The sequence below is a fragment of the Clarias gariepinus genome, chromosome 25 (genome assembly GCF_024256425.1).
Source record: "Clarias gariepinus isolate MV-2021 ecotype Netherlands chromosome 25, CGAR_prim_01v2, whole genome shotgun sequence".
Taxonomy (NCBI): Eukaryota; Metazoa; Chordata; class Actinopteri; order Siluriformes; family Clariidae; genus Clarias; species Clarias gariepinus.
The window spans coordinates 13199740-13223498 of NC_071124.1; the positions used below are offsets into that span (position 1 = coordinate 13199740).

Genomic DNA, 23759 nt, shown 5'->3' on the forward strand with positions numbered 1-23759 from the left:
GCAGAACTTTATCGTCAAGTGGAAACATCACGTGATTTATATGACTCTGGTGTCATTTACAGTATAAATAACATACGTTTATCTGATAAAATATAAAATATCTCAACCAAAAACACATCTGAAGGACAGTATTTAATACAGTATTGGTTAGGTGTTTAATAACTACAGTATATGGTTGATAATGTACTGTATGAGTCTGGGTGGGTGGGGCCTGGGCTCACAGGCACACAGTGTGTGTGTGTGAGAGAGAAAGAGAGAGAGCATGTCTATGTATCTATATTGTCTTATGTACTGACAATAATCTGCTGCCCATGCATAGTGAGATTTTAAAATATTACATTTAAAAGAAAAAGAAATAAGAGATAAACCCTTTTGTTAAAATGCCTTATTAATCACTATCACTTGATAGGGTGCATAAAACAAAAATAAGGGATGGAAAGGGCTACAATTGCCCCTATGCCTTCATACATAAGAATTTTCACCACACGTCCCGGTTTGACTTGCCCTCATATATTATTTTCTTATTCTATATAGTACATCTACTGTATAAGCAATTTGGGCTTACAAAATATTTGTAAAAGTTGTAAACATCATTTACAATACAGCTGAAAAGTTTGGGATCACTTTCTTACTCTGTGGTTTGTACCTTTTTATTTCTTTCTAAATTGTAAAACAAAGCTGTTGATGTCCAAAATATTCAATAATCTCCTTTGAACAGTCATATTGAGATATATCTGCCACTAAGGATCTGTAAAGCCTTCAGCTCTAATCTAAGCTCTTCTCCTCTGTTAAGTTTTGGTCTTGCTTTCTTCAGAAGATCTTCATCAGGACCAGTTTCATCATGGGTTTTGCAAATTTACTTGACATTGTGGTTTTTGCAAGAACTGTTCCAGAACGGTTGACCTCCCTGACTTAAATTAACAACTGACTGTCGTTGTTGTTACATATTTTTCTAATTTCATATGTGTTATTTCATTGTGTTGAAATCCCCAGTATTGTAGAATAGAAAATAAATTACTAAACAAAATGAAAAAAATATTTTTTTAAGTGATCTTAAACTTTTGAGCAGTACTGTATGTAATATCATAAATAAATTAGTTAATATTATTTTCTACCTGGTTGGTGTACATTAAGGCTTGTGGTACAATAATCACAGTGTAATTATAAATTATTGTATATTGCTGATTTGCCTGTCTTAACTTTTGCCTTAATGTTAAATTTTACTAATGTGAAATTATGAAAAAAAAATATGAAATGATATCCAATGTTATATAAGCTACTGACACAGCAAGGTAAAATAGTGATATACCCACCTACTGTACTACGTACATATCTTGTAAATTATATATTAATATAAGGTATAAGAGATAACAGATACGTACCTTTACATTTTGCCCGTTTCTCTTTTTCTTTTCTTTTCTTTCATTTTATTTATTTATTTATTTTTAAATAGACAAGCATCAGGACATTACACGCTCTCAATGAAGAGTGATGACGAAGAATGTGTAGAATAGTCATATATTATACTTAATTATTGCTTGTAAAACTGTACAGTACAGTATATATTCACAGTATTATAATAATATTTGGTTTATTCAATGGCATTTCGTAATTCAGTGGCAATTGCATTGCTGTACAAATTTAAATGTGCATTTTTTAGGACAGGTCTTTTAGTTTCCAATTACAGGGCAATTCTGTATTTTATAGAACGATCAGCAATCCTGTCGCCTGATGAACATGATACTCTGGAGTCTGAAGTCTAAAATGTCATACTCAAGACTTTTTTTTTTACTTTTGTGATTTTTTGATACTTTTATAATTGTTATGACTTTTATGTTGCAAATCAAAGTCAGTGGAGTTACCATATAGAAGTCCTTTGCCATCTAGGGTAATAATGTTTCTAAAAAATTAAATAAATAAATGAGAAAAAAGAAAGAAAGAAAGAAAGAAAGAAAGAAAAAAGTAAAGAAAGAAAGAAAGAAAGTAAGAAAGATTGATTGATTTTCTAATGGATACAAAAACTGGCACTGCCACCATTTCCAAATGCGGTTCTTTGCATGATTACGGGGTAAATGAGTTATAGTTTATAAATGAAGCAATTCCACCCAGAAATAATCGCTTAGGCGCTTAGGATGGAACACTTAGGATATAAGTGCTTAGGATGGAATGCTGAATTATATTTTAAATAAATTAGTTTATCAGACTTTTCAAACCTGTGCTTTTAGAATCCTTTGTTAAGCCCTCAGTACTGTGCTGCCTATTCCATTAATCTGAATTAACCAATTTCATAGAAAAAAAAATCCCTCACCACTAGTTAAATCTAGACTGTATTTATCTGACTCACAATGCACACTCGACTAAATGTTCTGTGCCAAACTGTATAAAATTTGACTGTGTACCATTAAGCACAGTTGCATTGTTTTATTCTGCCTGTGTAAACTATAAAGTAATTATAATATCAAGGCAGGTGATTTACATTTATATTGAATATTTCGATACATTTTTAACATTTTAAACATGCCATGTTGTCAGAATTAGATGGCCTTTCTGTTAGCAAGTTGAAGCAACTTTGCCTTGGTAGGTTAGTGCTTCTGCATAAAGATCTGTTTAGTACATCACTTAATTTTTCATTTGACAGAGAACAGGACGATGTAATACATTTAACTCCTGGTTTGAATACATTACATTTAGGCATTTAGCAGACACTCTTATCCAGAGCGACTTACATTTTTTTTTATCTCATTACACATCTGAGCAGATGAGGGTTAAGGGCCTTGCTCAAGGGCCCACCAGTGGCAACTTGGTGGTTGTGGGGTTTGAACCTGGGATCTTCCGAACCGTAGTCCAATGCCTTAACCACTGAGCTACCCCTGTCCCCCTGAATAGGTTCCAAGATTATAGTAAATTGTCTTTATTTATAATGCTGATCAAACTCCCTGCCTATAACTCAATATAGGTGATAAAATGATCACACTGCTGAATGTTTTTGAGTTTTGTATTTAGCTTGGTTAAATAATTCGGCCAAGAAGAGTCAGCTTCTTGTACAGTAAGTGTGACTGCTGTCTGGTTTTCTAAATTAACAGATATTGCACCCAGCCACTGCAGAACTGTTCTTGAGCTTCTAGGGATTTATGATTTTTAAATGCACTCAAAGTGTATGCACTCAGACCAAAGACATAATTCATACTGCCTGTGTGTGAGTGGAGGTAGTGCACCGGGCTCTGTAATCCAGTCTTGGGCTGCCAAGTTATATGGATCCGTATTATTTATTGGTATTAGTTTGTCCAAAAACTGTTGCTTGGCACTGTGATTTATTTTTCTCTGCAGGGTCAGTTTTCTTTCTCTTTCCTCTTTTCAACCTCTTCCCTTCTCCATCATATTTGAACGCTTTAAATACCTTGCTAGCTAAAACAAAACAGTTCTGAGGTAGACAGGGGGTACCTCCCAATATACTGTACATGGCATGATGTACAGTAAAAATTATTTGAAAATGGGCCATATGTTGTTAGGGCTTAGTTTTAATTTCAAGAGGAAATAGGGAAATATTAATTGTGGTCTAAACAAATGACATGCTTGCTTGCGAGTGGATGCCACACAGCAGCAAAAGTGGTCGAGGCAAGAATTTAAAAATTCAGTGCACAAGCTATTGTCAACCAGTTTTACCCTAAAATAAAATCCAACACTGTTAGCAATAGGGATGGGGAAAAAAATGATTCAGTTCTGAATAATGATTCTTTTGTGTAGAGATTTAGTTATCGCAACACTGCCAAAACCTTTTTTTATTTTTTTTTTTTAATCTATTTTTACATTTAGAATAGAGAGTTAGAACCAGTCAATCAACCAGTGATCAGAATTGGCTGCTTTTCAGTTTGCTTTCAGTCAGATATAACTATATATTGGTGTCCTGTAGACAGTATTTTTAGAATCCTGACATTGCTGTTAGTGTTTTCTAGTATTTTTCTTAGACTGTGTTAATTTTCGCATACTTCACCAACTCTCTTTGGTACCTTCAATATTTCTTCTGAATGTCCATAAAATTTTCCCTCTTGATTTTCCCTCGAATTTTATAAAACATGCAAATAGCTTTTACTTACACTTTATATGTGATACATGTTTTTCATGGCACTTGGCACAACATTTGTACACCCCCATGATCTGTCAATAAAACAAGAGAACATTCCAACACTCCACTACACATGTGTGTGTGTGTGTGTGTGTGTGTGTGCATGTGTGTCTCTCTATCGAAAAACGTTTCTCAAAGTATAGTGGACAGATTTAGTGGTTTACTCATCAAATTCTTATACAAACAATTGTCATTGTGAAATGCATTCAGTACATTCAGGTAGTCATGTGACTTCATTTTATTCCCACATAACATTGTTGAGACAAGCCCTGACCAGTTGAAGCAACCCCAGATCATAACACTGCCTCCAGTGGTTGCAGTATATTATCATGGAGGCAAAACAGAAAGATTAGCACATTTCTTATGTCAGAATTGGACACATACTGACTTTAAATGCAGTCAGTTAGTTCTGAAAAAGTCATCCAAAAGATTTTTTTTTTAATTTTCACTGATGAGCTTCAAAAGCTAAGCCACAATAAGCCTTGTTAAGTAATATATGAAAGATTTAGATTATATAAGCAGAACTAGTAAAAAAAAAATGACAGCAGAATAATACACATGAAATAAAGAAGTTGTTTCAACATGTCATTTCAATGATAGGTTGAAAAATAGATTGAGGGAAGGAGTCATATGAGTCCTCTAAAAACTATTCTCAGAAAATACCAAGCTTTACAGCAGTGCCATCTCTATGGAAACAGATGAACTGGAAAAAAAAAAAAAAAAAAAAAAACACCCTTCAATGTCAGAAATAAAATAGCACAAAATCAAAATTGAGATAAAAAATATAATGGTTTAGCAACAGGCAAACTGTGGTATAAAGAAGCAATGGTCACATATGGAAAAACAAAACAATGTCTGAAGAGCAATGCAGGAAAAAGACCTTCATGGGATGCAGTGTATCATAAAAACATAAAATCATAAATGTTCACGAAGAAGCCTCTGAGAAAGCCAGCTTATTACCCCACTGGAAATTTTACATGGTAGTCTGATGATACCTGTATCATGGCATGTAGTATTTTAGACAGTATGGTACTTATTTGCTGACATACTTAGTGTACAGTACTATAGTACATGGTTCTACCATTGTAATACAGTAATATGGTATGGTATATTAAAATGGGAGGGTTGCGTCCGGAAGGGCATCCGGCATGAAACCAGTGCCAAGCTTGTATGTGCAGACCGGATAGTCTGCTGTTGCGACCCCTTGCAGCTAAAATATCAACAACAGTATGTAATAACATACCATATTGGATATCTGCCATACTGGATCGTTGGTAGCCACTGTTATAGCCAATCATTGTGGCACCAAGGTACCCACTGCAGTGCCAGAATACCTATCCCAGTCCTATGGTGAATACCATGGTAACTTATAGTCCATACTAAAATATATTTGGTATGGGGTATCTAGACCTAAATAATGTCTAGGAATTATTTCACAACATTATGATCCTGTGAGGAGGCGAGTTCAAAATGTCATGCATCTGAAACTTTATATCATTGGCAGACTAACGAAATGTTACCCATACTGTTACTGAATCATGCCAATGGTGCCTCAATGAACAATCACATTTGTTGAATGTCTTTGTAGAAAACATTACCTGCGATGGTCCCTAACCATGGATCACATTTTAGTGATTCCTGTATTTTCAACGCATTTAGGAAAAGTCCAGACTATTACATCTGTTTAGTCTCAAATTTTAAATTTCTATTTAAATTCAAACCTTATTTGTCACATACAGTACACGGTCATACACAGTATGATATGCAGTGAAATGTTTAAACATCTGTCCATGATCTAATTTTTTTTTAAAAAGAAAAGAAAAATTGAGTATTTTAAATAAAGAATATGAAAGAAGAATATATTATTCAAAAATAAATGGTATTAAGTGTTTTCATGCCACCACCCCTGATAGAAGAGGGATGATTTTCCATCATTGAATGGCTTGAACATGTCTGGGGTTAGTAGTAGAGTCTATTCTGTCCTTCCCTTGTCATCACATCCATGTTTACAGAGCTCTTGCACTTTGGCAGATCATTTTGGCATTTGTCAAGGCTGATCCTGGGTAAAGATGAGATCCTGTTGGTAATCATAGGAGCTTGTGTAGTGACTGTATTGTTTTATTTTGGTGTCCATTCCTTTTTTTTTTTTGTTGTTTTAAATCACTCCTCGAAGCCTAAATTAGCTAGAATTGTTGTAACAAGAATTCCAATTGCATCATTTTTAACCTAAATGCTAATCACACCCCAAATGCAGTGACCTTAGTCACTTGTCAGTCAGACAGCACAGAGTGACGGGTGCATGGCAAGGGAACATAATAATTCAGATACTGACATGTTTAATAATAAAATTTAAATTGCATTGATATTCTGCTAAAGTTTTTTGATTTTACAGAATGACAGTTTAATGTTAAACCTGGCAATAGACTGTCCTTGAAAGCACTGTAAAGGACAACTTAAGCTTGTTATTTGGCCTCTTATCTTGTGTCCGGTAAACTTTATGGAGATGAATTAGGTGAGAGATTGTTATGATTAAGAATTGTGTAGACTCTGTCAGAGGCGTGAAGATCCAGATGGATTTACATGGAAAAGCGAGACAAAATCACACAAATTTTTCCCAAGCTCAGGGCTCAGCTTGAGAAAGGATTCAAAGGTACTGTAACACTATTTTCAGTAATAGAACAAAATGGCTCACTATGATCATACCTGTAAAGTCAAAGTAGTTTAACTTGTCTCACTAAAAGCAATCTCTATTATGAAAATTCATTTTTTATGACTTCAATTCTTTCAATTAATTATTTCAAAATAGTTTACTATTTACATAGAGTCCTGCTTATATAAATGATGTTGGGTGTGTGAATATGCAGGTGTGTGAGTTGAGGTTCTGTTTTCTGCCAACAGATACACACTTAAATATAATATTAATCAGCAGTACAGTATATACAGTACTATAGTCAGGTACTGATTTTGGTTGAAATAATATACCAACTCATTCCAAAAGTTTTCAGTGGAATTGAGGTTCTCAGTTCTCATGACAAAACAGAAAAGGGTCTTCCCCACCCAAAGTATTTTGACATAGTTTGAAACATACAGTTGCCTGAAATTAATTTGTATGTTGTAGAATTAACATCACCCCAAACCCTATAAAACAGCCCCAGACCATTACTCTGCCTCCAGTTTAACTGTTGGAAATCATGCATTCTGGTATGTAGTTCTCCTGACACCCACCAAACCCAGATGTGTCGTTCAGACCGTTTCATAGCTAAGAACTCGGTGCATTCTCCATTCCATGAGGCTCCTGGTGGACAGTGTATTGTTCCGATTCGAGGGCTGATATGTTTTATTTAACTCACACACCATCCACACACATTCACTTTGAAACACCTGTACACCTGCACAGGCATGCAGTTATCTAAACAGGCAAATCGTGTGGCAGTAGAGCAGTGTCAAATATCATAGAAATATGGGCTTCACTTACTTTTCACTACGAACAACAGATTGAAGTAAAACTTGGATCTTTGTGATTTTTTTGTGGCATGCATGTTGGTACCAGATGGGCTTTGAGTATTTAAAAAACTTTTAAATCTTTTGGGATTTTCACAAACAAGAGTCTCTAGATTTTACACAGAATGGTGCAAAACTAAACAAAACATGGAGTTAGAGACAATTCACACACTCTTCCAGACTCACCCAATCTGGACATTTAATGGAGGTAAAATCACTTGTCTTTGGCTAAGATGAGTGGAGCCTGATGTGGTCTTCTATTGTTGTAGTTGTTCTGCCGTGTTGTGTTTTCTGAGGTGCTTTTCTAATCACCACAGTAGTAAAGAGTGCTTATAGGCTCCCTTTAAGGAGTCCCAATCCGCAGAATCTTTCAGACCCTTTGCCCACAGGATGGTTTTTGTTCTTGTTCCATTCAGTGTAATCTCAATCCCAGTAGATGGGTTTCTGAAATACTGGAACTGGCACCAACAACCATGCCACGGATTACTGGTGTGCCTTTTAAAGTGAATGATAAGCATCAGAGATGTTATGAATTTATCTGAATCTTGTGTATGGGTGTCTAAAGACCTGCATCTGAAGAGTGCAGTCTCAGACAACTATGGCAACCGTGTGACAGCTGTATGCACATGTGTCCTGATGCTTTGCTTGACTCAGGAATCTGCAAACGGACTCAAAAAATTGTTTTATTAAACATTTATATTGAAAGATCTTTCAACATAATTATGCCCGGGATATAATTTATATAATTACTCATTTTTATTTGCAATAAATCCCGCTGTCATGACATAAATGTTCATGAAGACAGTGCAGGTTTCAGACTAGACCATTCCTGGTGGTTATATTTGGTCCTTAGAACCTCAGTTAAATAAATAATTTTCATTTTGTTTTGACCCTCCTAACCCCCTGGAGGATAACATAACAGTTTCATGAGAACAGGACTCATCCTAGAGCTACGCTGCAAGGTGCTTAGAGATACCGTAGGTACCAGACTGGCAACACACTTCATGACAAATGATCTATTGGTCTGAGGTCAAATAGCATCACAATATACACACAATGAATTATCTGCTGCTCCAACCTCAGTAATGGCTGCAAGGTCAATGTACTGATTCACAAAGGTTGTGTGCCCTTGGGGTTGGTTATATGCTCACAAATCGTGTAGGGATTATCATCCTAATATTTTTAGCGGAATTTTTCCCTAATTAGAGAAGACAGGTTCCAGAGACACCCTTTACAAGTGAGCATCATGCACAGGCTCTTAAGTAGGATCTATAAAGAACATTAACTACAATGGGGAGGTCCCAACCCAAGCTCTTCGGGGGCTGGTGGTGTCTCATAGCAAACCTATGGAACACTAACAAGATCCTATTCATATTTATAAGCAAGTGCTTTATATATAGATGATAAGCTAAACATCATACACAGAATAACTCCTACTTAAAGCCATACAAGCCCCCAATTCTAGAGGCTCATTTTGGAGTGTTGAGGCTCATTTAAGGGCCAGGGGAGTAGGAGACACAGACAGCAAATGAGGGTCTACCCCTGTGTATAATTTATGCAATCCAATTATGTGCATTTCATCTCTCAGTAGGGGCCAAAGACCACAGAGTCCCAGTGCATATAGAATAAGATTTAGTGACCTTGACCAGTGACAGAGGAAATTCTATGTGTGTTATTAAAATTCGATCAGTGTTTTATATTTGCAGGAAAATTGCTAAAAAGCAAAAAATAAATAAATAAATGAACAGTATCACATTCTCTAATGGCTTCCTCCCACGTCCCCTACTGTATATACGCACACACACACAAACCCAGCACAAATCAAGTTAGTGTTGCCACTCTTTGTTCTTTATTTGAACTATCTGTCTTGGAAAATATATCACATTTCCCAGACCATATAATGTCCTGTTTTTCATATGGCTGATTTTTTAAAAATATATAGAGCTATATTTTATACATCTATAATGCATAACTTTAACACAAGAAATCCAGAACTGGTTGCCATGACAATAGACACAAGTAAGTCCTTGATTCTCACATCAGGTCTCAATGGGACATTCAGTTTTTTGTCTGTCGGTCAGTTGGGTGTGTCAAGGTTTTTTAAAAGTAAAAAGTGGGTGACCCTGTGTAAAATGCAGTGACAACTAGGAGTAGGAGTACATACATTTGTTTTAAACAACATCATGGCATTGTAGTGCTCAAGGCATTTCTACTTTCAAATGGCATGTTTAAAAATGAGTCCAGGTTAACCGGGTTTGACGAGTCATTTACTAATTCAGCTCCACTTAGTGGCAAAAAACATTCACTGTACCGACTAAAACAAAACATTTTATGTATAGTATGACATTAAGTACACACACATTTGCATACATATCAATGCATAGTATTTTATCAAAGGCAAATTCCTATATTGAAATGGTACATATACTCTCTCACTCACTCACTCATCGCCTATACCGCTTTATTCTGTTTTCAGGGTCGCGTACTTAGGGCACGAGGCAGGGTACACCCTGGACAGGGTGCAAATCCATTGCAGGGCACACACACATACACACTCACACACTACAGGCAATTTGGGAACACCAATTAGCCTAATCTGCAGGTCTTTGGGAGGAAACCCACCAAGCATGGGGCAAACATGCAAACTCCTTGCACACAGGGACGAGAATAGAGCCTGGCCGGGAATCGAACCGAGACCATGGAGGTGCAAGGCAACCATGCTAACATACTGTAGTACATATAATTACACATAATTAAGTGAATATAAGGACACACACACACAATTCAAACAGCAACTTACAACCTGTTGAAAAATTGATTTTAATAAAATATCTGTTACCTTACATTTAGCCAACATTTGCCATTTAATGAGAGAAATGACATTTTCAGTTAAGCATAAGTACCGAAGTCGGGTGTATATGTTATCAGGGCAATAAGTACATTAAAGTGGGGCAGTTGCTGTGGTGCAGCTGCTGGCCAGTGATGGATTTGGGAAATCATTCATTTTAATGGCATACTTGTGTCAGAATAAAGTTACCAGCTCCTTGCCTTTGAGTGCAAACTCTCCCTTAGTATTCACACAGAAATGGTCACAAATCTCATCACCACCCTGTGGATTCTGAAATTACTAAACCTATTGGTAAAATTGGTTTTCAATTCATCTATAAATCCCATCATCATTGCAATTTGTAGCGCTGATCTGCAAGGTGTAGGAAAAATGGAGCATTCTGCCTGGACATAAATCAGCAGCAAAAAAATTTGATCTTTTTTAAAATGCATGAAGTCAACGTATACGTTTTGTGACTTTTATCTCTGACCTGCAGCTGCAAATCGTGTTGGTTTAGGTGATGGAAATCAAACCCAAACAGCAGGAGGAAACTTCTCCATTATGGGCGAAAAAAGTATGTTTAGAATTATGAAGAAATGCCCGGATCTCCTATCTTAGTTTATTATATCTTCGAATGTAGTTCCTTTGTTTAGCCATTTAATGTCATTGTGGAAAAGCAAGTCAGTATATTGAGCTGACATGTCTGACAAAAGGGTGGAAAAGGTGGTGCTGTAAGCTGGAGATTTGAAGAATAAAGTTAATTTCAGGCACACATATTGCAGGCACAACTACCCGAAGCAGCATGTTAATATGATTCAAGTCCAGCTCATTCCACTCAAAGGACGAGGCAATTTTATTAAATGTTAGCTTACCAGTGGTGTGTTCCTCCAAAGATATTTACTCAAGTAGATCTCAGAAGCATTCATCATCAAAGCATCTCACAGGGAGGCACAGATGTGATACATCGCCTCTGACTTTCTCACTTAAGCCAAAAAAAAATCTTAAAGACATCTGATACAAAGGCTTCCACTCTCGCTGTGGCCGAAGGACGTGATATAGACTTTTTTTAAATTGAATCAATCAAGCTGTTAAAGGTTTCTCATCTACAACCACCTCCTCAACCAATACAAACATACTTTCCTTGACGTATCAATGCCACTCATAGAGATGCTAGATTATGTAGCTTTCTCTTGCTGTACAAGCCTGAAACAGTGTGTGATGTCTCTGCTCGTATATTGAGGTTATTTCCAAAAACTTCTTGCATGGAGCATCAGAGCACAATGGAAAAGTGGTGTCAAATTGTCATAAAATGCTTTCTTGAGTTTTATTCTTTACATTTCTTTATATACTTGTCTGTTTATTCACTGTTGAATTCCCAGCTATCTGAGTGAACTTTTTTAAAAAGGAAAAAAATAGAAATAGACATTTTGTGTATCTCAATAGGGTCACATGATACCAAAAACAGGACCACAGGCATCTTAAGATTGTGACAGATGTGAGAGCAGAAAGCAGTGCATGTGTCAACCAGGGACTACAAGTATATATATATATACTCAGCAAAAAAAGGAACGTCCTCTGACTTTTAACTGTTTTTACTTTCAGTAAACTTAATGTGTAAATATTTGTACGAACATTAAAAGAGTCAACACCATAAGACATAAAGAAAAAAAATGTTTCACAATGTGTCCCTGAATGAATGAAGGCTCAAAATCAAAAGTACCAGTCAGTATCTGGTGTGGCCACCAGCTGCTTGAAGTACTGCAGTGCATCTCCTCCTCATGGACTGCCTATTGCGGACAGTCTGAGCACTGATGGAGGGATTGTGTGTTCCTGGTGTGACTCGGGCAGTTGTTGTGGCCATCCTGTACCTGTCACGCAGGTGTGATATTCGGATGTACCGATCCTGTGCAGGTGTAGTTACACGTGGTCTTCCACTGCGAGGATGATCAGTTGTCCTTCCTGTCCCCCTGTAGCTGTCTTAGGCGTCTCACAGTGCGGACATGGCAATTTATTGCCCTAGCCACATCAGCAGTCCTCATGCCTCCCTGCAGCATGCCTAATGCACGTTCACACAGATGAGCAGGGACCCTGGGCATCTTTCTTTGGGTGTTTTTTACAGTCGGTAGACAAGTCTCTTTAGTGTCCTGCGTTTTTAGTGACCTTAAATGTTTACTTTCTGTAAGCTGTTAAGGTCTTAACGACCATTCCACATGTGCATGTTAATTAATTGATTATGGTTAATTGAACATGCATGGAAAACATTGTTTAAACCCTTTACAATAAAGATCTGTAAAGTTATTTGGATTTTTACAACATTTATTGTTGAAATACACAGTCCTGAAAAAGGGGTGTTTCTTTTTACACTATATATATATATATATATATATATATATATATATATATATATATATATATATATATATATATGTGTGTGTGTGTGTGTGTGCGTGTGTGTGTGTGTGTGTGTGTGAGAGAGAGAGAGAGAGAGAGGGAGAGAGAGATATTTAACAACTAATATTTTATTATTTGACTCTTCATTGAAATTTGTAAAAAGGCTTAGACAGTTGGTATAACCACGCTCGCAAAAGCACCCATATTCGATTTATTATAATAAAAATACACAAAACAGTGCATTTCAACAAAATATGAAAAAGCCAGAGAACACGTTTGGAGACTAAAGGGGACTATTTAATTCTTATAATTGCTGTGCTGTTGCAATGTCCTGGATGTCTAAAAGACCAAAAATCCTATTATGAAATAAAAGCCCATTTTGACAAACTTTTATTTTATTTTGTTAAATTGACAAAGAAGACATTGTGACTATTAATATGTGTCTAGTTTATAATAAATCAATGTTTCCCTCTTCTCCCTCCCTCATTTCGGTCCAAACCAACAGCCAGGTTTCCACTTGATAGCATACCAGAGCTACCAAACAAAGAGGCATGTACAGTAAAGCCAGCATTTTTAACCTTACAAAGCCACATAGCCACCTTCGAGTAAACTGCAATAGACAATTTAGACAATAAAGTGAATGCTTTTCTTTTGCATCACCCAGGAGCCCAGAAAACTGCAATCTTAAACTAGAGAGGTACATTTTCTGAAGTAAATTTTCTGAAGAAAATGTGAGTAGTGCTTGCTCGGGCCTGTCCATATCTCTATGACCATGGGATACATAGTGAGGATCAGTTTCAAAGCTTCTATAAAAATTAGCATAGCAGGGAATGCAACTGTAAGCACTTCTTTCAATAGGGAGTACCTTCCCCATTATATGTCATTGGGGTAAATTTGGGTGCCACTTGCGCCCTACAACTTATACCCTCTTGTGGGGTATGTTCTGTCACAGCTTGCAAACATTTTCAAATGTGGTAAATTAGAAATTTTACGAAATTCTTGCTCTTTGCCAAAATCCGACAAAATTGATATAAATGTTAAGTCTATGGGATTTTTTTTGTACTTAATAAAGTACTTAATAAAGATGAATAAGCAGACAAAAAACAAACAAAAAGGTTTTCTTTTAATATTTATTTATTTTATTCACAAGTTGTACTATCAATTGTCTTTTAATCTCCAAACTTTTTTATTTTATTTTTACTCTGGCTCTTAATGGGTAATCACCAACTAACCTTACATTTATGCCCATCACCAACTAACCTAACATTTAGGTGAAATAAACTTGAATTCATTATACTGACATGACACAAAAATGCAAAAATGCTATACTTACTGTATGTAAACACTCGATGCCTAACAAAAAGGGACATTCACCCATCCCCCAAATAGCAGGGATTTTCAAGTCTTGTCCTATAGTGAACAGTAGCATGATTTCCCCTGGTTTAAAGGTATTAGGTGGAATGACAGAACTTTTGACACAGTATTTTTAGAGCTAATAATATAGCGCTAGCTAATGACACAATAATAAATCACAACTGGATAACTATTCTAACTGTTGTATGCCAGCTTTTGTATCCACTTTAAGAAAGAAAATCACATAGAGAATTGTGCCATTAACCCATTCTGAAATACAACATATGCATTTACTCTCAGTATGTAATTAACAACATAAAGTTCTTTTTTTTAATGTACACTTCTATGCCTAATATCTCAATGACAACTGTATCTGATAGAGACTGAGATTGTGTATATTCATGAAGCTATAATGGACTGTCAGCTCATCCAGAGTACTGTGTATTCCTTGTGTCCAGTGTTCCCAGGATAGGCTATGGATCCTCTGTTACTCTAACCAGGACAAAGAAGGTAAAGTTTTTTTTTTCTTAATATGTCTTAGGGCCCAGAGTCTGATCAATCTGTTCACTGAGAGTTAAAATATCACTGCACTAGCACCACATATAGTGTTAATCATCATATAAACAGCTTTTCAACACAGGTTTTGTGACTGATGAGAATTTCTTTCTTAGATCATATGCATAAATAAGCATTTGATCATCATCATCCTTTGATTTTAATTTTGTTCCAGTCTCAGGAAATCAAAGAAGTAGCATATTTTTGGTAATGCCAGTTAAACCTACTAATCCTGCTGTCATCTCTGTCAGTTTAGCAACAGCATTCCAAATATGAAAATTCACCTACACATCCATAGCATAGAAAAATGTATGGAGCCCTCATAATGCAGTGATAAAATAAATGAGATACTTTAAAAAGAGGAGAAAAAAATGAAAAAGCAGGACCATTTTGGTTACATATTTTCATAATACACTTCCATAGGCAGATTACATCCATTAATAGTAGGTCTCTTTTTCCACCCAACCTGTGAAAAGAACAAAGAAATTACTAAATAATATTCTGTTTGTGGTTCACAAAGAAAGAAACAATTGTGTATACACACACAGAGTGAGTCCAAAATTATTCGCACTCCAGTTATATTAAAACTTCTGTTTTATCAGTGCTTTACGTTCAAGGCTACTGTCTCTCCAGTCATGCTGGCCAAGTGTGAACATCAGTTCATTCGAACTGTGTAACTGTGGCATAAGAAAAATGGATGGCCCAGTTATGATTAGCTTTTTCTGGTCTGATGGTGTATCTGGTGCGGTTACTTATTGAAGACTTTGTGCGCAGGATTTTTATTTATTTTTGCCAAGAAGTGTGTTTGAATAGATAGGGAAAAACCTGTTGGGTCCCATTCTAGCAACCCTACAAGGACGAAGATTGTCTTCTGATGAAGAAGTGATGACTGCGGTGCATTCATGGCTTGCGGCTCAGACTAAAACATTTTTTAATGAGGGAATTTGCTTTTGCATGTTTTCCTGGAGTCCTGACAGACTCTACTGTCCCATTGGCTGATCACTTGCCAATATGTCTGAGTTGGATGGTTGAATGTTGGTCCTTGAAACCTTTTCTTAGAGCATCATTTATTCTTGTTCATTCTTTGAGTTTGAGCATTTACTTGGGAAGTCTTTTTTACTTTATCGAGAAACATGTTCAGTCCAACAAAGTTGGTGACATTTGATGGCAGCTTTAAAAAACATTTGATCTGCATGTTCAAGGACTTGCACAGGATGTATCCTTGTCATTTTGTCCACCTCGTTAATTTTGTTCATTAACTCATTTATTACACTCCTGTACGCATGTCCATCAATAACCACCAAGACAAGAGGCATGTCCACTTTGTACATTTAGTCATGTTTACCATTGTCTTAGGTTTCCTTTGGCTTAATTTGCTAGGAAGCATAAAAATTGGACTTTGGAGCAATGTAAAAAGGTCATGTTGTCTGATGAGTCCAGATTGACCCTATTCCAGAGTCTTTGAACCTGTATTCAAAGCCATAGACACCTACATCACAGACTTCTTAGCAGATGGAATAAGATCTTTTTTATCTGATACACTTAGGAATTGAGGCATTGGTTGGAGGATGCCCAAGGACTATTCATAGGTGAGACAGTTGAAAGCACACCCAGTTTATTTTCCTTATTATACACATTGTAAAAGCTACAACTAGATAAATATTAAATGACATAATACTGTAGTGTTGTCCTAACTTCTTACAGTGGTATTTGTTGAGACAACAGGTAACATTATGTTCTTAAAAACTTTGGAGACGTAGACTAATTGAACTAAAAAATCAATTTGAACCAGCAATTCACCTTCATTGAGATGCTTCATTGAGTTTTTATAGGAACCCTACCCCCTCCCCCTGCTGGACTGACGTTATCAAACTGTATATAGGTGATGCTGGTAGTGTGTTTCCTCTTATCGTAATACTGAGGCATCCTGACATTATCGAGTTGAGCTTAGGCTTTATGTAACTGTACTGTATAGGGGTTAGTGAGCTAAACTTTTACAACCGTGTATATCTTTTTTAACTACTTTGCCCTGTCTTTTGAAAAGGCAACAGCATCTTGCTTCACCCCAGCACACACAGCTGCGTAAGCGATTCAAGAAAAAACCCTAAAGTGTTTAACAGTTAAGGAGTAGCGTCGCTTCATTACCCGGTAAGTTAAATTATATAAAATTTTCCATGTTAATTTGGCTTCAGAGTCGCTAATGCTTATCTGTGAGTGTTACATTGGTTAACTTATTTAAATAAAAGCTGAATTGAGTAAATACCCGGTTCATTTAAAACTCTAAACATGTAGTTACACATGAGAATGACAAATGCTTGAAAATATCAAAACTTTTGTATATGAAACAATAATAATAACTATGACTCAAGATGTGTGTTATTGCGCATTCTTCTGACAAGTCAGAATTAACAAAATCATACTGTAGGAGTGAGTGCTACCATTCCTCAATTGCTTGATATTATCACAATGGGGGAAAAGATAACTATAACATATTGAGGTCACAGCCATCAGGTGACAATTTTGCTTTTAGCACTTGGCTAGAAAATGAGCAAATGGGAATATGTCAGTAAATACTTCTGAAGTCAACCACAGTAGAAAACACAACAAAGCAGAATTCATATTAATCAAGTGTGATTTGCTCACCTCCTGGTCGTCGCCTCAAAATAAATTTGCGAATTTCATCATAGACGAAGATGAGCAGGCTGTATGGAAAAGCACAGAACCACCAGTACACCCTACAGGAGAGAAAGAAGAATAGAAAGACAAAGCAGAAAGAGTGGGGGAGGGGGAGATGAGGGGATGAATCTACACGAGCAATTCAGACTCCTTGTATCATTCATAACATAGTATATAGTGTGTTCATGGTGTTCAATTAAACACAAAAATGTTTTTATGATATAGATTTTTTTTTTGCCTTGTGTAGTTTTACATATTGCTATTACAGTATGTCTATGTTGCTGCAATAAATTATGTTACGAAATACTGTTTAATGTGTTTAACCTAAACATACCAATATTATCATTATGTATCATGGTTCAGCTTCACACATGTTCTTTAATTTTGTGTTTATTCAGTGAATGATAAAAAATAGTTCTACTTTATTTCGGCTTTTTTATTTTTTGAATTTTGAAAAACAAAAAAAGTCAAAAGGTTTTATTTTCGTTAAAACTACATTAAGGTACATGGCCGAAAACAAAACAAAACAAAAATCACCACTTTAGAAGGGTCAAATTATTGGTCTCCAAATCACTTAAGCAAATTAGAAATTACTGGAATTACTTTGAGAACTATCCAACACATTACAGTGCTGAACCCATCTACTTTATAGAAAAAATATGGGCGGAGAAAAATCCTGACTGGAGATCACTTAAATACTTAGTAAAGATACATAGTAAAAATAAAAAACACTTTTTTTTGAATTTGCTAGGAAGCATAAAGATTGGACTATGTTGCAATGTATCCAATCATGTCATGTGGTTGGATGAGTCCAGATTAACCCTATTCCAGAGTGATAATTGCGACAGGGTAAGAAGGGAAGTGCATGAAGCAATGCTCGTCATGCATATTGCCAATTGGACAAGTCTCTGGGGGCAGTGTTATGATCCCGGGCTGCTTCAGTTGGTTAGGGCTAGTCTCATATTCCAGAATTCAAATAGGCAAGTATGGTTCTGGGAGCATGTGGAATAATTTTCACACATGAATTCGCCACCACACTGTGCAATGTAATCAAATGCTAAAGGCGGTCAATGAAATCTTGGAGTGTGTGGCTTTTTTTTTTTTTTTTTACATCGGAATTGTATTAATAAGCTGTAATAAGGAATTATTAATACATGAATCAAAGGCAAATGAGAAAGAGAGAGAGAGAGAAAGAGAGAGAGAGAGAGAGAGAGAGAGAGAGAGATAATGCTGCCTGTCTTACTTGAGTGGGTACATGCGCAATGCAACATCCATTCCAGGGCAGTAGGACAGGAAGGCGGCAAGGGCTGTCTCAGCAAACAGGCCGAAGATCAGAATCTTATTTCTACAGGACGGGAAATTAAATGAGGTTATAACTGGGCTGACACTGAAAATCTTTTTCTGTGTTCTTAACAGTCTTGAGACAAGCATGCCAATATCATCAGCAGAAAAAACGTTTCTAATCTTTTTATGTTATTTATTTTTCCTAATTGTTCATTTATTTGTTTTCCCAACACATACACAGTTATTGTTCCTCATACATTCTCAAACCACATACTTCATGCCCTGCTGAAAAAGGGAATTTCTGCGTGTTTTGCAGATGATGAGGTCAGCCCACTGCACCACCACAATGCTAACGAAGAAGGATGTGTGACAAGTAAACTCTACTATCTTGCGCTGCTCGTAGGTCTGAAAAAAAAAACAGAAAGAAGCAGTACAGTTTTACTGAAAATCTTTAAGTATGCCTGTGTTTTCGTGCATAATCTGGACAATCTGTGCGTTGTTGTGGACAAATAGACATGTATTATTTTGCATTGTGGAGAAATTCTTTTTTATACAGTATGCACTTATGAATATTACTTGAGAGGATTGGAAAATTAACATTTAGCTTCTGTGTGAGACTGGCAGAATTTTGAGCAGGAATTGTGATCACCTCTGTGGCAGGTGCCGGTCATTGTGTGAGAAGCAGATGTTAAAGGGGTATTGTATTTGGAGAAGCTGTGCATTACAAATTGAAATAACACCCATGCCTCATGCTATTAATTTGACAACTGAAAGAGAAGTGGAGACATCTGCTATGTGAAATACTGCTATTTATACAGCAAAGAAATCACAGCTATGTTGAATAATAAAAGTATTTCCACACAGAATTTGAGAATAACTTACAGCATTGGTTCTAAACAGCTGTGATACTAATCAGAAAAGGCTGCAATTTGCTAGATTGGGCTTTAAGAATGTCAGAATAAGAAGTGAAGCAATGCACCCATCATGCAGGGTCGTTATGCATGCAAGTCTCTGAGGTGTAGTGTTGTTGATTGGAATGGCCCAGTCAAAGTCCAGACCTCAACCCAATTGAAATGCTGTGAAGAGACCTTAGGAGAGCATATGCAATATATATATATATGCATATGCAAATTTTAAAAAAATCCAAATGAACTAAAGATGAACAATGTTGCAAAGAAAAGAACAATGGCCCGAAACGATATGAAAGAGTGAAAAAAGTTGTTTTCGCTTATATTAATGCATATTAATGTTTTTGTCTACTTGAACCTGCATGAATGGACATTTATTCTATGAGACTCCATCAGTGATTTTTTTATTTGTAAGAGAAAGTGTCTGTAGGTCTTATACCCATTGCTGTCCATAGCTGTCCTCTACATCGTTGACATTGCGGTCATCCCAGTCAAGTCGCAATCCCAGAAGTCTATACGGCAGAAATCCATTCTCCGCCAATATAACAAAGTAGGTAAAGAACCCAGCCAAAGCCTGGATCATACCTACAGGCAAACAAATTAGTATAAAAAGGCAATAAGTTAAAGATGAAAGAAAAATGTTGGCTGTCTTATGGTGTGGAGAACATTTTGCTGTCCTAGTTTTCACCGACTTCTCCACTTAGAAGAAAGGGGTACTGCAAACCAGCATGAAATATTCTGACTGATTGCCTTTATCCACAGATCAGTCAGAATACAATATGCATATCCACTGCATACAAGCCATCACTGAATTATTTGATGAATATAAAAATAATGTCAATCAAATAATGTGGCCTTCACAGTCATCAGATGTCAAGTCAACTGAACACTTATGGGATATGTGTTTATGTCCGTGTCTTTCATACAGTAGGTTTATTGTACAGCTGCATAAATTGATTTACCCCAAATTCAGATCCCACTGTGAAATCACTCTTTTATGTAATTATTAACAAATTCCACAAATCCAAGGCAAGTGTTTACTAATCAATGCACTTCCAGAAGAAACAGTTTGCCCTCTGACCCCTTTGTGCAAATAATGCTGCCACATACAATTTTAAAATACCCTCAGGTCTCATCTGATGGACAGTCAGCACAGGGACCATGGTCTGTTTGGACAGAATCGGGCTATGTAACACTGTCTCTGCAGTGTCATTCACACCAGCGACAGCAGTTGGCAGACATACAGCCATACAGGAGATTTAAACAGTTACGCACAACCTGAACCAAAGCCTTTCCATTTATCCATGAAGTGTAGAGGGTATACAGTAAGCTGTCAAAGAGACAAAGAGGTCATTTCTTGTTGTGGCTGTACAGCATGTAATGAAGGTGATGGATAGACAGAGTACTGTATTTTCATCACCTGTTACCAACGACATTATGCTGTAGTTATAGTGCGGCTCTGGAAGTGACATCTATTTAGGTTTTAAACAATTTAGATAGAATTCAGAAAAAAAATCTGAAAAATCCAAAGGTTTATAATTCCTTTTATGATTACAGAATTAGAACTAGCCCAAAAACAATATTCTATAGAAATTAGAAATTACATCTCTTTTATTTATTCATCTTCTATAGCTTATCCCAGGAGACTTCAGGCACTAGGCAGGGGATCCCCCTGGACCGGATGCGTGTCCATTTCAAGGCACACACACTATGGGCAATTTGGGACTACATGTCTTTCGACTGTGTGGGGGAAACCGTATTGCCTGAAGGAAACCAACCAAGCACATGGAGAACATGCAAAACTCTTCGTAAACTGACCCAAAACAGGAATCGAACCCTTAGCCCCGGAGGTGCGAGGCCACAGTACTAATCACTACATCACCATGCCACCTATAGAAATTATGGTGTAGCTTAATTCATATGTACTGTAGCAAAACTCATTTAATACCCTGCTCATTTGTGAATTTATTACATTGCTTATTACTAGGCTTCCAACATTGCAATCACAACAGGAGTTCATACATGCTGCATCCACACACACGTCTGTCACAGTTTGTGCATTTTTGCATGATTCCAATGGAGATATCTTTTGAGAAATATTGACTCTGGTGACTATTTTTAAATTCTGTGTATAATATTTAAAATTGAAAATGAAAGGTGAAATTGAGTACTAAGCACTTTCAGCACCAGAAACACCCACAATTTTATCTTGTTTTCTTTAGAGCTATTCTTGTCTATCCTACAAGCGACAAAATGAAGTGATATGGCGGATAAACACTTTACTAACATTTAATACAATAATGACACAGTAGTTTTGGAAACACTGGAAGAAAATATGTATATGTGGTTGTGTTAAGGTGGTAAAACACAGCTCTGTGAAGGGGGTGAGAGTCAGAAAAGTGGGAAAGAACACACATTTGCAACGAATGTGGCTAATTAGTGTCTGTGTGTTGCGGTAAACAGGAATAAATATAAAAAGGAGATCAGAAGAACAAGAGAGAGATGTGTATGTGGCGTTGCAATTAAAAGGAAAAAAACTTCACAGGAAAAACTTGAAAAAGACAGTCCAACCCCGGAGCAATTACAGCCATGGTTCCAAGCACGGTTTGTTCAACATCTCCAAAATGCCTGTTCCTTGTTGTCTCCCTATCACTTGGTTCCTCCGAGGTTGTGGGGGTATTTGGGAGGTAAGTGGATGTTCCACACAGAGTCACTGAAGAAGGCTATCTGCCTGGCACAGGACTATCTGACAGTATGGCATGGGCAGGAAGAATATACCATCCCCTTTACTCTCTTTCTCTTTCCGTTTCCTTGATGTTTCCCTACCCGTGGGTCATGGAGAAGGTGTCTTTTCCCTCAAAAGCTTGTACCATGAGTATTTCTGTCTGCCCCTCCCTTCATCCCCTGTGTTTGCCTCCCCTTCACGGCAGATAGACAGTTTCACTCCTCTGATTATTTCACAGGTTATAATCAGACCTCGATCCACCAAGGTCTGTTGCAATGTGGGGAATTGGGTACAAAACAAAGGGTGCAAGCTTCATAAACTGCTCAAATAGTCAGGCACAGCTCACTTTCACTTGACACTGGATCTCACTAAAAGATAAGGGGATATCCATCCATTTGTGGCATGAGCAGTGGCACCCCCAAATTTATGAGATAGCAGAGCTGTCTAGAACCCACAACCAAAAAGGAGGAAATACAGTTTCTGGGGCTGGCAGGCTATTATGGTAGGTTTGTGAATAACTATTCACATGTCAGCAGCCTGCTGACCATTGTTACTAAAAAGGTGGCTCCAGATCTGGTCCAGTGAATGGAGCCATGGCAACAAGCTTTTGTGCAGGTTAAAGCAGCACTCTCTGATTTCTCTCTCCTCCCTTTTATTATATAGTGACACCTCAGCTCAAGGGCTGAGAGCATTGCTGTCCCAGGTGGTGAAGGAGAGGAATGCCCCAAGCTGTATATCAGCTGTTAACTCTCAGTGCAGACGTGTAAATACAGGAGTATAGAGAACCATCAAGTGGGTAACCCTCACTCTCTATTACTACCTACTGGGGAGATCCTACACCCTCTGTTCACACTACATTCCATGTCAGTGACTTCACTGCATGAAAGATGACAGGGTGCAGATCGCCCGTTGGTAACTAGTGCTCCAACCCTTTAAATTTGAGATGATGAGGGTCTGTGGCTTCGTGCAGGGAGTGAGAGTCGGGGAAGTGGGAAGATATGCACACTTGCTGATAATGTAGCCAATTAGTGTTAATGCGTTGTAGTGAACCAGAAAAAGTATAAAGAAGAGAGCGGAGGAGGAGAATAGGATACCTGAGCTCTGAAGAGGGTGGCAATGTGTGTACGTATGTGGTTTGGCGAATAAATGGAAAAAAAAAGTCTACCCATAGCAAACCCTTCTGTCTGCCCATCATCCCCCTGACCATGTTTCTGAAGTGTGTACTTTGGAGGTAATTGTGTAAATTCCATTTTGTAATCCCACAATAAAAACTACAATGATAATTGCAAAGGAAATATTTTTTTTAAATGTGCATCTTAGTCTTGAGCTAAAATGTAAAAAAAGTAAAACACCTACTAATTGCATTCATCAGGTTCTAAGGGTTAAGAGGATTTCCTTAATCATTTGCCCTGACTT

At 37.0% G+C, this 23759-nt stretch overlaps 1 protein-coding gene across 1 annotated transcript in view; it reads right to left on the reverse strand.

Annotated features, from left to right (window-relative positions):
* Positions 1-13989: 13989 nt before the first annotated feature.
* Positions 13990-23759, reverse strand: part of atp1a2a (ATPase Na+/K+ transporting subunit alpha 2a) — a 36928-nt gene continuing 27158 nt past the window's right edge. Inside the window, exons 20-24 of the mRNA XM_053487139.1 lie at positions 20058-20203; positions 18985-19115; positions 18670-18771; positions 17394-17485; positions 13990-15216 (exon numbers count right to left, since the gene is read on the reverse strand). Coding sequence (XP_053343114.1) covers positions 15188-15216; positions 17394-17485; positions 18670-18771; positions 18985-19115; positions 20058-20203 — 500 coding nt within the window. The 3' untranslated portion in view covers positions 13990-15187. The remainder of the gene's footprint in view (positions 15217-17393; positions 17486-18669; positions 18772-18984; positions 19116-20057; positions 20204-23759) is intronic.